The 16,490-nt window shown below is 35.0% G+C and overlaps 1 protein-coding gene and 1 long non-coding RNA gene across 4 annotated transcripts; one reads left to right on the forward strand and one right to left on the reverse strand.

Annotated features, from left to right (window-relative positions):
• Positions 1-6,546: 6,546 nt before the first annotated feature.
• On the forward strand, positions 6,547-12,176 carry LOC141670665 (homeobox-leucine zipper protein MERISTEM L1-like). 3 transcript variants are annotated; one of them, XM_074476614.1, is made up of 12 exons: positions 6,547-6,885; positions 8,058-8,380; positions 8,494-8,611; positions 8,868-9,056; positions 9,213-9,659; positions 9,753-9,854; positions 10,001-10,201; positions 10,294-10,468; positions 10,586-10,857; positions 11,073-11,168; positions 11,249-11,638; positions 11,771-12,176. In XM_074476614.1, the coding sequence occupies exons 2-11, from the start codon at positions 8,133-8,135 to the stop codon at positions 11,615-11,617; spliced, it is 2,217 nt and encodes a 738-aa protein (XP_074332715.1). In that variant the 5' UTR covers positions 6,547-6,885; positions 8,058-8,132; the 3' UTR covers positions 11,618-11,638; positions 11,771-12,176. The 3 variants fall into 3 exon arrangements, with proteins under 3 accessions (XP_074332715.1, XP_074332716.1, XP_074332717.1); XM_074476615.1 differs by lacking the exon at positions 6,547-6,885 and adding an exon at positions 7,307-7,452; XM_074476616.1 differs by lacking the exon at positions 6,547-6,885 and adding an exon at positions 7,735-7,885.
• LOC141670666 (uncharacterized) lies at positions 11,181-16,490 on the reverse strand. The gene is made up of 4 exons (XR_012554675.1): positions 14,955-16,490; positions 11,853-11,899; positions 11,660-11,748; positions 11,181-11,557 (listed from the first exon to the last, which is right to left on the reverse strand). It is a non-coding gene; the product is annotated as an uncharacterized LOC141670666 (long non-coding RNA).

The raw sequence follows: 16,490 nt of genomic DNA on the forward strand, positions 1-16,490 counted from the left end.
GCAGACCTCTGAACAATTCTCTTTTGACAAGAGAATTCATTGTTTTGAAATTGAGATGAGAAAGTCTCTTGTGCCATAACCAACTCTCATCTGACGATGCTTTTGCATAGAAACAATTGACTTCAGGATTGCTTCCAGAGTTCATGTCAGCTACGAACAGATTTCCTTTCCGGATTCCCATCAAGGAGGGTTTTTCATTTTTCTTGTGCAGAATCTGACACTTCATCTTGTCGAATAAAATATTGTAGCCGTTGTCACAGAACTGACTAATGCTAAGCAGATTGTGTTCAAGTCCTTGCACAACATACACATTTTCAATGATAACATTTCCAGCTAGCAAGCAGCCATATCCCTTCGTTAAACCTTTGCTGTTATCTCCAAAGGTAACCACTGGGCCAGCTTTCTCAACCACATTTGATAGCAGGGCTCTATCTCCGGTCATATGTCTTGACGATCCGCTGTCAAGAATCCACACTACCGGTTGTACCTGTTTAATGCCCTGCAATACAAATGGATTAGACCTTCTTTGGAACCCAAGCTTGGCTGGGTCCGGCATACTTGTAAAATTGGCCTTTATCAGGCAAAACAACATTCTTAATTTTAATGTTCTCAACTTTCTCAATGACTGGACATTTGACCTTGTGAACAGCCTTGACAAATTTCTGTTTAGGCTTAGGCACAAATGTCTCCTTTCTAGCTTTAGGAGGACTAGCAGTCTTAGACCTATCATGCTTTCTATTATTCACATGCTGACGAGGAGTAGTCTTATCATTAGAAACATGCTTACCATTAAAATAAGCATACATCAAATTAAAAGTACAAGACATACAATCAGGAACACCACATGCTTTATGAGAGGGATTAACAATAGGCAACTTATGCATGGTAGACATGGCATTTGTGTTATCCAACTCATGTGTGTCTGAGTTAGTCTCAGTTGCTTTCACAACTTTGACTGGAACCTTTGACACACTTGACTTGGAGACAGCTTTCTCATTAGCATGATCTTCAGCACGGATTTCTTCTTGAATAATAAATGAGGTTTCATCAAATGGTTCAGCAATTGATTCTTTATAGAGGGATTCATCAACACCCTTAAGCACATGTGGTACTTCCCTGCCTTTAGCACATACATGAGGAGGGGAGTTTATGCCTAATTTTCCAATAGCAACATTGTAATCATAACATATTCCAGATGTTTGATTAACATCTTGCTTATTGTAAAACTCTTTGGACTTCGAACAAGAATTAAAGTAAGCTTTAACCTTAGCCTCAAGACCGGTGATCTTATCTTTGAGAATAGTTTCGAGTTGTCTATAACAGTCAACTCTATTCTCTAGAAAAGATACTTGTTCTTTTAATTTATCTTGATTAATGTGCACAAGTCATAATTCATTGACCTCTTTCTCAAGGTCTTTGATTTGTTGATTTAACAATTCATTATCACGACGAGCACAATCTAAGGAACCTCCTAGATGATAAACTAATTCAGCATCAGTAAATTTTACCTCTTTTCTTGACGATGAGGTGTTTGCATCACTAGCCATGAGAGCAAGATTCCCAACTTCTTCATCTTCACTGTCAGTATCATCCCAGCTTATTCCCTTTGCCAGGTAAGCCCTTTCAGATTTACTCTTCTGATTAGAATCGTAAGAGTTCTTCCTAACTTGTTTTGGCTTCCCGCATTCTGTGGCAAAGTGTCCCAACTCATTGCAGTTGAAGCATCGAATGGTGCTTCAATCTACCATCCCTGTTTTATACCCACCACTGCTGGTGTTAGAGGATGAAGATCCACCTTTCTGGAATCTGTTGTAGTTGGACTTGTACTTGAACTTGGGATTCCTTTTGAATCTGACATTTGAGAATCTCTTGACAATCAGGGCCATTGACTCATCCTCCAATTGCTCCAGTTCTTCCAAGGAATAAAAATCATCTCCTGATTGATTTGTAGTAGGAGGATCAAATTCTGCTACTATCACATTTTCTTCAACCTTGGAAGACTGTACCATTCTTTCTAACTGTTGAGATTGTTGTTGATATTGTGGTTGTTGTTGTTGTTCATCAACTACTAGAGCAGTAGACGTGCTGACCACCCTTCCTTTCCCGTAAACTTCCTCCTGCTGAATCTGCTCCAACTCATAAGTCTTTAACACACCATAGAGCCTTTCCAAAGAAATCTCACTCAGATCTCTTGCTTCTCTTATGGCAGTGATTCTATGTTCGAGATGAGTTGGCAGTGTTAAAAGGAACTTTTTGTTGACCTCCCTGATGGAATAGTATTTACCATTAATGTTCAGGTTGTTGATCAATGCATTGTACCTCTCAAACACTTCAGTGATTCCCTCTCCTGGATTGGATTTAAAGTATTCATACTCAGAGGTTAGGATTTCTAACTTGTTCTCCCTAACTTCCTCTGTGCCTTCATTAATAACCTCAATAGTTTCCCAGATATGTTTGGAATCTTTACAGTTCATCACATGTTTATTCATCAAGGGATCAAGGGAATCTACTAAAATTAATTGAAGGCTAGCATCCAGGGAGGCTTCTTCTTTTTCAGCAGGAGAAAAATCCTCAGGATCTTTCACATAAGTTCTTGCTTTGGTAATCACCACATTATTTTCTATTACCTCTGGTTCAATAACCATCGGAAATTTAGGACCCTTCTTTAACACTTCCAGATATTTGGAATTTGTAACTTGTAAAAACAATAGCATCTTCTTCTTCCACATAACATAATGTTCTTTATCGAATAGTGGAATTTTAACGGTTCCAACTTTTTGTGTAGTCATTATGAATTTTTTGAGTGAATAAAAAATTCAAGGAGTGAAAGAAACACAAAAGTCTAGGATCTTGATTTGTACGTTAATCAGAAGGCTCTGATACCAATTGTTAGGTCTCAATATATTTGTAGAAGGGGGGTTGAATACAAACAATACCGTTTAATCGAATAAAATGCGGAATAAAAAAGGTGAAACAAAATTCAAGTTAAATAAAATTATTATTAAACTTGAAAGGTGTTACAACAACGGTATCATTTACAAGGGATTAATCTCAAATCAATTATTACAAATCTAGAATAAATTCGACATGAACTTTTTCTATTTTTGCAATAAAAAGATCAAATGCTAAAAGCGATTTGAGATTAAGTTCTAGGGATTTCGATCCGCTAGATAGTTACACAAGAACAAGAAAAGTATTTCTAGTGGATTGGATTTAACAATAAATACTAGAAATAAATGATCTGTGTAGATTGCAATAATTTCTCTGCAGGTTCTCTTGTTCTGTGTTTTGCTGTTGAATATTCAATGTTGTGTTCTGCTGAAAATGATCTGCTTTCAGTTGTTTAAGTAAACAAAACAATCCAGTTGAATCAGCAAGACTTTCGGCAAGACAATCAAATGAACTGACATGACAATCCATTTGAACTGGTAGGACTTTCGGTGAGACTATCCTTTTGAACTAGCAAGACAATCCCAATAGCTAGCAAGACTATCCTTTGAACTGGAGAGACTTTCGGCAAGACAATTGTTTGGACTAGCATGACTTTCGGTATGACTATCAATTATCATACCGATTGTCATATTAGTACAATCAGATTGTCTTGTTGAATTTGAATAGATTTTAATCCAATTTAAATTCTGAAAATCCTTAATATTAATTTTGAATTAATTAATCAATTAATTCAATTAATCAATAAATTAATCTTTGCAGATATAATTTATTTTCTTAATTAAATTATATGACTTAATTAATTAATAGAGAATTAATACTAATCTTGAGCAGCAACCATTCTTCTGAAAATCTTCTGAAAATCACTGTCAATTATGAATCAATTCCACCACTTCAATGTTGACACTCGATGTATAGTCTGGTTCATGAGTGACTAACTTCTGTGACGTTTCTTCAAGCCTTGACCTTGATACTCTTGATTTTCTTTAGACTAAATCCTTGTAATTAATTGATACCCTGACGAGATCTCTGTCACTTGATTAAATCCACAATCTTGATTTATATCACTGAGGCTTGATCAATTTCTTGAGTTTCTTCCAGTGAATTAAGTCATCAAGTCTGTAGATGAACAATATTACTTAATCCTTTGACATATGTTACTCCGTGAGATCTCTCTGACGATAGATCCACTATTTACTTATTACATTCTTATTTGAGTTGAGTTAAATCCTCGAATAAACAAATAGGCTATAACATATGCCTTTCAGGTTTGCTTGCATTTAAGTGGCATGCCAATGTCCTAATATTTGTTCTATGATGGAGAGGAATATACCGTACCTTTTCTAAATCCAAAGCATACCTTTTGTTACCACCCCTGTACTTTCTGTCAACATTTGGAACCAAACCTTCCTTGATTGCTTTGTGCACAACTATCCAGATTTTAGATTTTGTCACTCTGCTAACACCATAATGCACTCCAAGTTGTTTGATGACTCCCCTTTGAGTTTGCTGTTGTTGAAACTTAGTGAGAGATCATGTGCAATCTGCTTTTTTTCTGCAACTTTTAACCTTCTTTTGTTCTTTGCAGGTACAACATGGGAGGCAGGAGTAAATGTGGTCCCTGATTGTGTACAATATGCCATTTTCCTACTAACCTAAAGATGACAAAATCAATGATGTTCTGGAGCTTTACTGGAGTGGGTGCTGGAGCTTTATTGTGATTTTAAAGCGTGCATAGTGACTAGTCTACTTTTGTATAAAGTGAATGTTAACTGGTGTATAATGGAGCCAATATGTAATTTGTGAACTTGTATTAAGGCGGGATAACTTAGGCGGGGTATTATATTAACTTTCCCCCATATTTACTAATGTCTGTACTCACCTTTTTAATCAGCTGACTTCATCCATTTATATCCATTGTTTAATAGGTTTATTGGTCTCTGTGCCCAACCCATTTGATAACAAATGGGTGGGACGGAGGGAGTATAATGTACATTTTCTCATTTTCACACAATTATATTATAACTTAACTTTTTTATATTAGATTAATTACATATACTCCAACAAAAATAAGTAAATGTATATGTGTATACACATAAACCATAAAATAATATTCACTTTCAATTTCTATACAAGAATATTTATGTGTAGGGTATTTTATTATTTAATCATTAATTGACTTGTAGATATGAGCTACAATTTAGGGATGACAACAGGTTAGATCGGATCGGATTTCGTAAGATCCAAATCTGATCCGGTATATTTCGGTTCGGATCGAGTTCGGGTCCGAATATTGTAAACAAAGATCCAAATCCAATACATCGGATTTTTTCGGGTTTCGGATTTAATTCGGATACTTTAAAAGTAATTATTTAAAAATAAAAAAAATTATATTATTATACAAATATGTTAGATAACACATTTTTTTCAATGTTAAGAATACAAAAATGATACTTTATATATTGCCAATAAATGATTGGTGTAGTGGTCGAGTTCTTACTTTACTCACTCATACGGGTGCGTTTGTTTAACTAAAAAAAATAATACTCTGTATATTTAAATAATTCAATATTAGCGTGACATATAATAAATTTAATAATCGATAATTATCCAACGCCCCTGTTATAACATTAGATTTAAATATTTGATATTTACAAATTAGGTATTATTATTATAATATTATGTAAGATAAGAATATGCTATGGGGTTTTTTCGGATTTCGGGTTCGGATCGAGTTTGGAATGGATTTTGGGTTTCGGGTCGGATATCGGTTCGGTATATCTAAGATCCAAATCCGGATCCAAATTTTTTTGGGTCTACAAATAAGATCCAAATCCAAATCCAAAAAATTCGGTTCGAATAAATTTAAAAGGATCGGAACGGATCGAGTATCTGTCGGGTCGGATAAAATTAGAATCCCTGAGCCACATGTATATTTGATGTTTTGTTCCTGTATTCGTGATTCCTGTACTCTCCCTTAGCTCGTCAACACAGGCTCTAAAGTCTAAAAACGTTTTAATTTATGTTCTCCAGAATTTCGATAGATAATATTTGACTCGTTAATAATTTTGATAACAATATTAAAATACACACAACACATCTGAATAAACATTTTTTACAAATTGTAACGTATGCATAATACAAAACTTACCAGTACAAGAAATCAACATAATTGACAACAAATTATAGCATTTATTAATCGTCCTTATATGTGCATATTACTAAAAAAGGCGATTAAAATCGAAAATAGAGCCATGCATCCATAGCAATAAAATATTAGAAGAAACATGCAAACGTAGCCACTAGCCATTATTGATTCAACCTTTCACACAAGCGTTTAATTCCACAGTAAATCCATATACAAATAAACATACATAAATAGAGATATAGAGATCATAAGGATCTGTGTTTACAATCCATATGAAAGATATATTAATAATGAAAAAGGTGATTAAAATTGAAGAAAAATGAATCAAAGATACTAAAAAGAAAAGAAAAAGAAAAAATATAAAGGCTGGCATCAGCAATGTATTAAACAGCTCCTCCAACCTCCATAAATGCAATGGCATCCCCTCTATACACTCTGCATTAACTCCTACCTGTTCATTTTCCCCTTACCCCCTTCCCTTCTCATCATCAATTCAAACCCTCTCTCTCTCTCTCTCTCTCAGTTGAATTTTATTTATCTCCTCTTTTTCATCATCTGTTTCTTTCTTTCCTTTCTCTTTCCTTCACCCCCTTAACAACTATTCTCCTTTAATTCTATTCACAAGAAAAAAGTTCTTCTACCTAACAAACCACTCCCGGAATACAACTCATCATCATATTAGAGGTGGTTTATCATTGACCCTTCACTCTCAAAACCAGATCTCATCACCTTTTCTGGTTTTCTTTTGCTCCATAACCTAGATAGGGTTTCTTAACTCTTCAAAACCAGTATGTAAAATAATCTCTCTCTCTCTCTCTTTCTCTCTCTCTCTCACACTCACTTGTCAAAATGCAAGTATAAGTTTCTGTTTTTGTTTTGTTTATTTTACGTTATTATTTATTTTGAGTGAAGTTAGCGGAGAGTAATTTTGTAGCCAGCGAAATCTTGGTGAGCGTTATGATATAAATTACTAGCAATAATTTAGTCTTTTCTACAGAGAGGGTGTTTTCAATTTGCTGTCAACGTAATTATTTAATTGCTAAGTATTGTGAGTAGTGTGATTTTGGATTATGTTGAGGCAAAAAAGTCTTCCTAGTCCTAAAAACAGTCATCAATAAAATGGTATTATATGTAATCAACTTTATTAGTACTCTCACATACTGCCAGAAAACCCAGTGTAATTTTCAACGCACATCTATTTTTTAGTGACAAAGTCAAATACCAGAAAAGTAAGTCCACTTTAGAGAGAGAAATAAAGATGGTTTTAGGGTTTGTGTCTATTATATCTACAAATACATGTGTCTGCTGCTGTGCCCTTCTCACTTATTGATTCATCTGCATCACTTCTTCAAAAGGTTTTGTATCTTCAGAGCTGATCTAAACACACAAACACTTATTTATGTGCATATATCTTTATGTGTTTATATGTTTATTAATTATTGTTCATCTAACAAATTCTTTCTTTATGTTTGGTGATGGATATATAGATGAAATAGTATCATGGTGGGCATTTATTAGTGGCCTTTAACATCAGATATGAATATGTATCTTTCTTTTTCAATATCTAAACTGCTTTTCAAACTTAATTAATTCCTTTTTTTCATATCCTTTTCTACATCTTCTCTCTTAATTATTTGATTTCTGGAATAATTCTTTTTCAGTTTTTTAGATCTGCCTTTAAGGCAAGATCTCAGATCAGCAGCTTGGTTAATTTGTTTTTTTTAAAAATTTTGTATGTGTGTTAATCTCCGATCTGCTGCACATATGGCTTAATTTTTGATGTCAAGTGTAATAATTCTTTCTTCTGCCTTGAGATGATAAACTTATACATGCCCTAGGTTTAATTTTATTTTGTCTAATTTTGAAAACAAATAATTTAGGGCACCCGTTGATGAGCTGTATCAAATTTTTATTTATGTGAGGTTGGTTTGATTCAAGCTAATTCATTTCTTTATGACAGGTTACAAAGAAGTCTGTATTTGATTATAGCTTGAATTAATCTCTATATATTCTGTGATTCAAGAGGAAGAGAAGGATGTTTCAGCCAAACATGTTTGAAAGTCATCACCATCTTCTAGATCATATGAGCCTCCACCACAAAACTTCAGAAGACAATGATCATCAACTTGATATGCTGAGAGATGAGGAGTTTGAGAGCAAATCCGGGGGAACTGATATTCTCGAAAACCCGTCTGGTGACGATGAGCAAGATCCTAATCAACGTCCTAACAAAAAGAAGCGTTATCATCGCCACACTCAACACCAAATTCAAGAAATGGAATCGTAAGCTTTTAGATCTTCAGTACTACTAATTCAATTAGCAAATTTTTTCTTCTTTTAACACGAATTCGTCGATCTAGCTAGCTGATTTACTCGGATTGTGATATATGTTATAGTTTTTTTAAGGAGTGCCCCCATCCGGATGATAAGCAAAGAAAGGAACTTGGTCGAAGATTAACTTTGGAGCCTTTGCAGGTCAAGTTCTGGTTCCAAAACAAGCGGACTCAAATGAAGGTAGAAATCGAACAACTGCTACTCTAGCTAGTTAGCTTTAACCATATGAAATGCAATTTCTTACAGTTGACTGTGCTTCTCGCATTTAAGAGTAATTCTTATGCATGTCATTATATATTATTTTTAATTTAAGTACGTAGATATGTAATTATTACTCTTAAACTATAGATCATGCATATTAATAACTAGTTAATAAATTTGATTAATTATGCCTGGCTTTCTTTAATTATCATCATTATGATGTGTATAACTGCAGGCTCAACATGAACGCCATGAGAACACCCAGCTGAGGAACGAGAACGAAAAGCTCCGTGCTGATAATGTAAGATACAAGGAAGCTCTCACCAACGCTACTTGCCCCAACTGCGGTGGCCCAGCTGCTATAGGCGAGATGTCTTTTGATGAACAACATTTGAGGATTGAAAATGCTCGTTTAAGAGAAGAGGTACACTTTAATTTATATTTCAATCACTTTCATTAATTATATTGTAACTTTGTAATTAATACAGTTTGACATATAAGAGTATGCACTAAGTATTATGAAGTATACCTATATATAGTGGTATAAATTTAATTAATTGATTAATATAAATTATGACAGATTGACAAGATATCTGGAATTGCTGCAAAATATGTTGGCAAGCCTATGCAGACTATGCTATCGAGTTCATATCCTCATGGCCCCTCACGATCACTTGACCTTGGAGTGGGGAGTTTCGGTCCACAGTCTGGCATCAGTGTTCCTGACATGTTTGGAGCTGGGGACCTTCTTAGGTCGGTTGCTGGGCCTAGTGAGGCCGACAAACCCTTGATAATTGAGCTAGCAGTAGCAGCAATGGAGGAGCTAATCAGAATGGCTCAAGCTGGAGAACCCTTGTGGGTTCCAAGTACAGACAATACTATTGAGTGTTTGAGTGAGGACGAGTACTTGCGTAATTTCCCTAGAGGGATTGGACCCAAACCCATGGGCTTAAAATCTGAGGCCTCTCGAGAATCTGCAGTTGTTATCATGAATCATGTCAACCTTGTGGAAATCTTGATGGATGTGGTATGTAGTACATAGATATATTCTGTAGTTATAATTTGGAACGTATATGTAGTACATGTTAAATTAGCTTTCTGATCATTGATTGATCATCAGAACCAATGGTCTACTGTGTTTTCTGGCATTGTCTCGAGAGCAATGACCATTGACGTTCTTTCAACTGGGGTGGCTGGAAACTACAATGGAGCCTTACAAGTGGTATGAATATTTTTTGTACCTTAAAACAGTGGTCTGTAAATTAATTATAAGATATAGGCAACATCTATACCAGTGCATTGATTATACTATTATGTTTGCTTTAAAAGGTATAATAGTTGATATACTAACATTATAAGCTTCTCCAGATGACAGCTGAGTTTCAGGTTCCATCACCGTTGGTTCCAACTAGAGAGAACTATTTTGTGAGGTATTGCAAACAGCATGACAACGGGACATGGGCAGTTGCTGATGTTTCCTTGGACAATTTGCGTCCTGCCTCCATTTCTCGATGCAGAAGAAGGCCATCGGGCTGTTTGATCCAGGAAATGCCTAATGGTTACTCTAAAGTAAAGTTTTCTCTTTTAGTAGCTTTCCTGTATTCATGAACACATAACTTACTCTCTTCTCTTTTCTTTATTCTAAATATGTACTTTTCTAGGTTACATGGGTTGAACATGTTGAAGTAGACGACAGAGCTGTTCATGATATCTACAGATCACTGGTGAACTCTGGTCTTGCTTTTGGTGCAAAGCGCTGGGTAACAACACTAGATAGGCAATGTGAACGTCTTGCAAGTGCCATGGCAAACAATATTCCAGCAGGAGATGTGGGAGGTACATTACACATTCTACACTTTTTTTCTCTTGCGAAGTAGATTATGAACCATATGCAGATATGGAGTGAGAGATGATTAGTATTTATATATGTGCAATTGCTTGTATAACGTACAGTGATTTTAACTACGGAAGGGAAAAAGAGTATGTTGAAGCTGGCAGAGAGAATGGTTTTGAGCTTTTGCACCGGTGTTGGGGCCTCTACTGCACACACGTGGACCACTTTATCAGGAAGTGGTGCTGATGATGTAAGGGTCATGACCAGGAAGAGTATAGATGATCCAGGAAGGCCTCCTGGTATTGTGCTCAGCGCTGCAACTTCTTTCTGGATTCCAGTTCCTCCTAAAAGAGTTTTCGATTTTCTCAGAGATGAGAACTCCAGAAGCGAGGTAATCTCTATTTTATTTGTTTGAATTCATTTTCATCTGCAAATATTTGATTAAGAAAGCAAGACAAGTTCAATGAGCAAGTATCATCCATGATATATATATATATATATATATATATTGTCTATGAGAACTTAAATTGCAGTACATGTGTTCTCATTCTAAGTTATGAAAGAAAATATCTACTGATACATGACCATATTACTTTTTCTCTACAGTGGGACATTCTCTCAAACGGTGGACTCGTTCAGGAAATGGCTCACATTGCTAATGGCCGTGATCCTGGGAACTGTGTATCCTTGTTACGTGTCAATGTAAGTTACGAATCACTTAAAGTTTTGTTACTTCTATTCTTATCTAAAACATATGACATGCTAAATCTGTATATATATAGAGTGCAAACTCAAGCCAAAGCAACATGCTTATTCTACAAGAGAGCTGTGCGGATTCTACTGGATCATATGTGATATATGCTCCAGTAGACATTGTTGCTATGAATGTGGTCTTGAGTGGAGGCGATCCTGATTATGTTGCTCTGCTGCCATCTGGATTTGCTATACTTCCTGATGGTCCTGGACAGAACGCGGGAGGAATTCTAGAGGTCGGGTCTGGTGGATCCCTTCTGACTGTTGCATTTCAGATTCTAGTTGATTCAGTTCCAACAGCAAAACTCTCTCTTGGATCAGTGGCAACTGTGAACAGCCTTATCAAATGCACAGTAGAAAGGATTAAAAGTGCAGTAGTGTGTGATCCGAATGTTTGACCTAAGGGTCATAATTAAAAGGTGAGGTTACGTACACCATACCATGTTATATTAATTGCATGGAAATATTTGTTAATGGATGATGTTACATTATCTTGCTTCACCGGTAAATGGTTCTAAACGTAAGTCACCTGATTTTTATTTGATATGCAGTTAGTTAGGCACAAAAAGAAGAAAGGCTATGTAAGCTTTGTTTACTGCTGAATTATAACCAGAGAGGAAGTCAAGAACGCACCTTGTACGACCCTTGCCTTCTGGTGCCTGCCGAAGGTCATCATGCAGCTGCAAAAAATAGTTTCACCAGTCAGCAAGGGTAATTAATTGGTTCGGGTATTGACTTTGCTTATGGATGATCAATGTAAACCTAGCTTACATAAACCAAAACTTCCGTTAATTATGTTTTCTTTTAGACTTAGTGTAATTGTTTTTGGGAGTCTGCTCTTATAATGAGGTTTTTGTTGGTAAAACTTTAAAGCCTGAACTCTTGTGTTATGGCTTTGAACCAACTTATTCCTTTTTTTTTAATGTAAAATGCAGAAAACTAGTTTGTCTTTGTGTACCCTTTGGTTTTAAATTAAGGTATATATATATATATATATATATATATATTGCGAGACTAATGAAAGTTGGAAAGATTGGCTCCATGGCCATTATAACTTCTGGATATTAGCGTATAAAAAGAAGTGACCTTGGATTCATGATTTCTATATCCAAGATGTATTCATTGATATTATGATATAGATCTACAATATGGTTTTCCTATTGGCATTGTGCCTCTAGATATATGTTTGTGTTTATGAATTATGGCTTTGGTTAGCTAACATACACGAGTTTTAGGGGTAAAAACATTTCAAAAAGGTAACGGCCCTATTTGACTAATTGAAGCAAAAGTTACCACATGAATATTGTAAATTTAAAATGCACAAACTTTTGTCTGTATCATCAGCAACAGGAAAATGCAGAAGGTAACATAAAACATTGGAAAATGCAGAAACAATGGAGGGGGTTTTAATATCTAGCTACTTATAATTGTGTAAAGGGATAAGAGAACAATTTGCTAGGTCACAAGTGAGTGAATGCTTCAATTTAATGAGGCTCTACTGCCAACCTAACAATGGGTAGTTGAAGACTTCAAGGCTGAAGCTATTGAATGAGCAGTACTCGGAGTTTTTCAATTGATTATGGCCTGCATGGGTCCCCATTGCATGATTCATGTGTCATGCCTATATATATATGATCACAAAAAAAAAACAAGTTGATGTATGAACCAAAGGGGGGCAAAAGAGGAATACACCAGCTGGGGTCCTGGGGATTATATATTGTTTTATTATAACAGAGATGATGCCATGCAGGGCCAAGCTAGAGATATTTGTGGAAGAAGGTGACTTCATGAGCTGAAGGCGACATAATTTATAAGAAAGAAACATTGTGCCTGGTGATCAAGAAACTTTAAACTTAGTTTCGATGAATTTAAACCAGTACGTAGGAAACAGTACTATTTTGTAATTGACATGAAAATTAAAGGCAAGCTTATATAGCATAGTTATCGATGTAGATTAATTAAGTACTGATAAGTTACATTTTCATATGTTTAGGGACGTAGTAAAGACAGAACATCACATATTTGTCGTTGTACAGATTGATCAGTAAAAGGGGAGTATTCTGCGGAGATAATAAATGTTTCAGTAGTTCATATGTTTAAGGTTGGCAGACGTAATCTATTTGAATATTTGTGTTTTGTACTGTTGTTATGTGCATCAACATATTTTAAGGTTCAACTTCGAACAACCGAACAAGAGGTTCAAGACGGTGACAGTAAATCAAGACCTATATACAGGACTTTACACTTCCCTAGGGACGATTAAGTTGGTTCGATTATGAGATCAAAATTTAAGTTGGTTTCCTTGCATAACATATTAAATATGGATATGTATTTTTATTTTATGTTCAAGCTCATGCTAGCCTGCATAGCCAACCGCTTTCGCCTTTCAGTCCTAAGTTACATCAAACTTTTTGCTAGTAGAATTTAACCAAAGACAACACGGCAGCCATGGAAAAATAGCTAGGTAATAATTTCCAAGCAATAATTGAGGCTCAAGTTGGATTTATATCTATCAATTTGGAAGAGACCGGTGTTGATCAGATGCGGAATCTTGCTATTTTGAGAATAACCAAAACAAACATACACGGTATTCCCTAACAGTGGAGGGTAAAATGTACCTAGACTTTTCCTTTAACCGGTATAAGTAGATATTTGTTTCCGCAGTAGAAAAATATTAAGAAACCTATCTGAATTCTGAACTAAGTTTTCATTTTCTGAATATTATCTCTTGGAAAAGTTGTTTTTACATAGCTTGTCAGATTTGTTTTTGTAATTAGGCATAGATCATAATACTCAGGACTTCTAATGACCTGTAATAATACAACAGGAATCATATTTGAATGATGTAATATATGTATATTATTAACTTGTATATAGATAAAATAAATGTGAAAGAAATTCTTCTTAACAGCGTCTTAGCTACTTGTGGAAAGCCTCTGCTCTTACATTCTCTGTGTCAGCCACTCTGCTATTTCCTAAACGTATTGCATATAATTACATATATATATATATACACACACTGTATTGCACGATATTATTTAAAAGACTTCATATCCCTATAGAAGTTACATAAGATCCTTCACTAATGGGTGACTAACTGACTATACAAAAGTTAGCTTCACAAGAAGGTTGCACTCAGAGACCACTCGTAATTGAAGTGGTTTGGAAAAAACTTCAGAGAAAAAAAAAGACACCTACATTTTTTTGCAGAGAACTTGTACTGCTATATTTCTTGTTTTTCTTTTCTCTTCTTCTAAAACTCAAGGTAAACTAGCCATTATATAGGCTTTACAAACATATTAAAAGTAACTATTACTAAAACTAACCACTACTAATTAATGGGTAAATTACATGTCCATAATTTACTCCATAACTCCACTATCCCACTACTAAACAATTCTAAAATAATATTTTTCTCTAATAATTAATCTATTGCTAAATATCTAATAATTAAATAAACAAATAATTAATAACTAAATTTAAGATTATTCTAACATATAATGACTTCCATTGATATTCTATAACGTTTAACTTCTCGGTTTCTTAAAAATTTGCCCCAAGTGTGATGAGTCTCATGCTTATTCAGAAAATTGTCATCATACTATATAAACCATCACAAACACACACATATAACAGTTCTTCATTATAATGGTCACCATTTCTGTGTAGCAGAATAATCTCATTCAAAGGAATGTTAATAACTTGACCGAGTAAATTTGATGGAGAACTGTGTACCTTTCATTTTGTGCAAGGAAAAGACCGGACCACCAGAAGCTTTATACGAGCCAACCCATGTGTACCACGAGCATACTTTTGACAATGGTAAAAATTATTGAATGTCTGGGATATTGCAAGAGAAGTTTTGCGGAGTTCTCATGTCCTTGCTTCTGCTGCTGCTCTTATGCTTCTTCGTTTCTTCTCTTTAAAACAGCCTTCTTTAATTTTATCAGGTAAGACAAGCAAAAATAGTTAATTGTTGGAAGATGGTGGTTGCTTTGGCCTTTAATTACATTCATGGATAGGAGATTGGTTAGGTTTCTTTACTTTTCCATTTAGTTGGGTGGTTAGAGTTCTTTAATTCTTTTTTGGAGGTTTAAATGTGCCGGCCAGAAAATTTGATAGCCTCCTGCAATATCAATGCCATTAACCTCTCTTGCATCACAGCTCAAGAATCACACAGTAACTTGACAATTTTTGCCAGAGCTGCAAATACACGTCTCGTGTATTGCACATACAATGACATACAGTAGAAACTTATGAGAAACATGACACTTAAAACTAACAGTTAAACCAAAATTCATGAAGCTATGCATAAAAGTTACAGGGGAATATAAATTTCAAGTTTTAGTTCCCTCATATGGCCTTTTCGGAAGGGTCAATGCCCGTAAAAGATTAGTTTCTAAATTCCTCTGAAACAGAATTCTATCACATCTCTGAAAGTTAATTCTTCAGGACAACACACAAGTCATCTTCGATGAAAATGCATTCAATAGCATTTGTTTATTGATACATCAACCAACAATCTATATTTATCATCAACTTAATTGCCACAGGGGTTAATGTTGTATGTGTCTTCACCAACATAATTTTCACATTGACACCATGAATGACCAGAGCCATTCATAAGACATCTTGGCTCCACAACATAAATCGGCGATCTAAGGTAGCCAAGCAATCTTGAAACTCTGATGTTTGGTTGAATCTTGATGATACAAGCCTCTTTAATGTACAGAAGAAAAATGTTTGATAATAACTCCTCAACATGTTAGGATAAAGACAGTAACTAACCACAGCATCAACTTAATTGCCACTGAAGTTAAAATCGTATATTTCTCAACTTCACCAATTTAATTATTACTGATATACATAATGACCGACTAGAAACTATTCAGGAGACAATTTGGCTCCAAAAAGCTAGATAGTCATTGATCGTATGTAGACAGCTAGTGAACAAATCCTAAAACTCTGATTATTGGTTGATAAAAATTGTACTCAACAAGGTAAGATATCAAAGCCATATCCCGTGCCCAAGGCTCCCGCATCTAGGTTGGGGAAGGCAAAGGTCGCAACACAAGTGCCAAATACTACCTTGATAACTCAACATGCCCACTGCTGTGTTTGGTCGATTAGTTAGTTTAACCCTAACACTAACTCAATAGTAGGTTTTTGCACCAAGAACACTAAATCTTACATGGAAGAGGGAAAATCTTAAATTATAACAAAAGGAGTAATAAAAGTTTTAAATAATGAGAACACTAATCATGACTCGTG

Source organism: Apium graveolens, chromosome 7 (genome assembly GCF_009905375.1).
Source record: "Apium graveolens cultivar Ventura chromosome 7, ASM990537v1, whole genome shotgun sequence".
NCBI lineage: Eukaryota > Viridiplantae > Streptophyta > Magnoliopsida > Apiales > Apiaceae > Apium > Apium graveolens.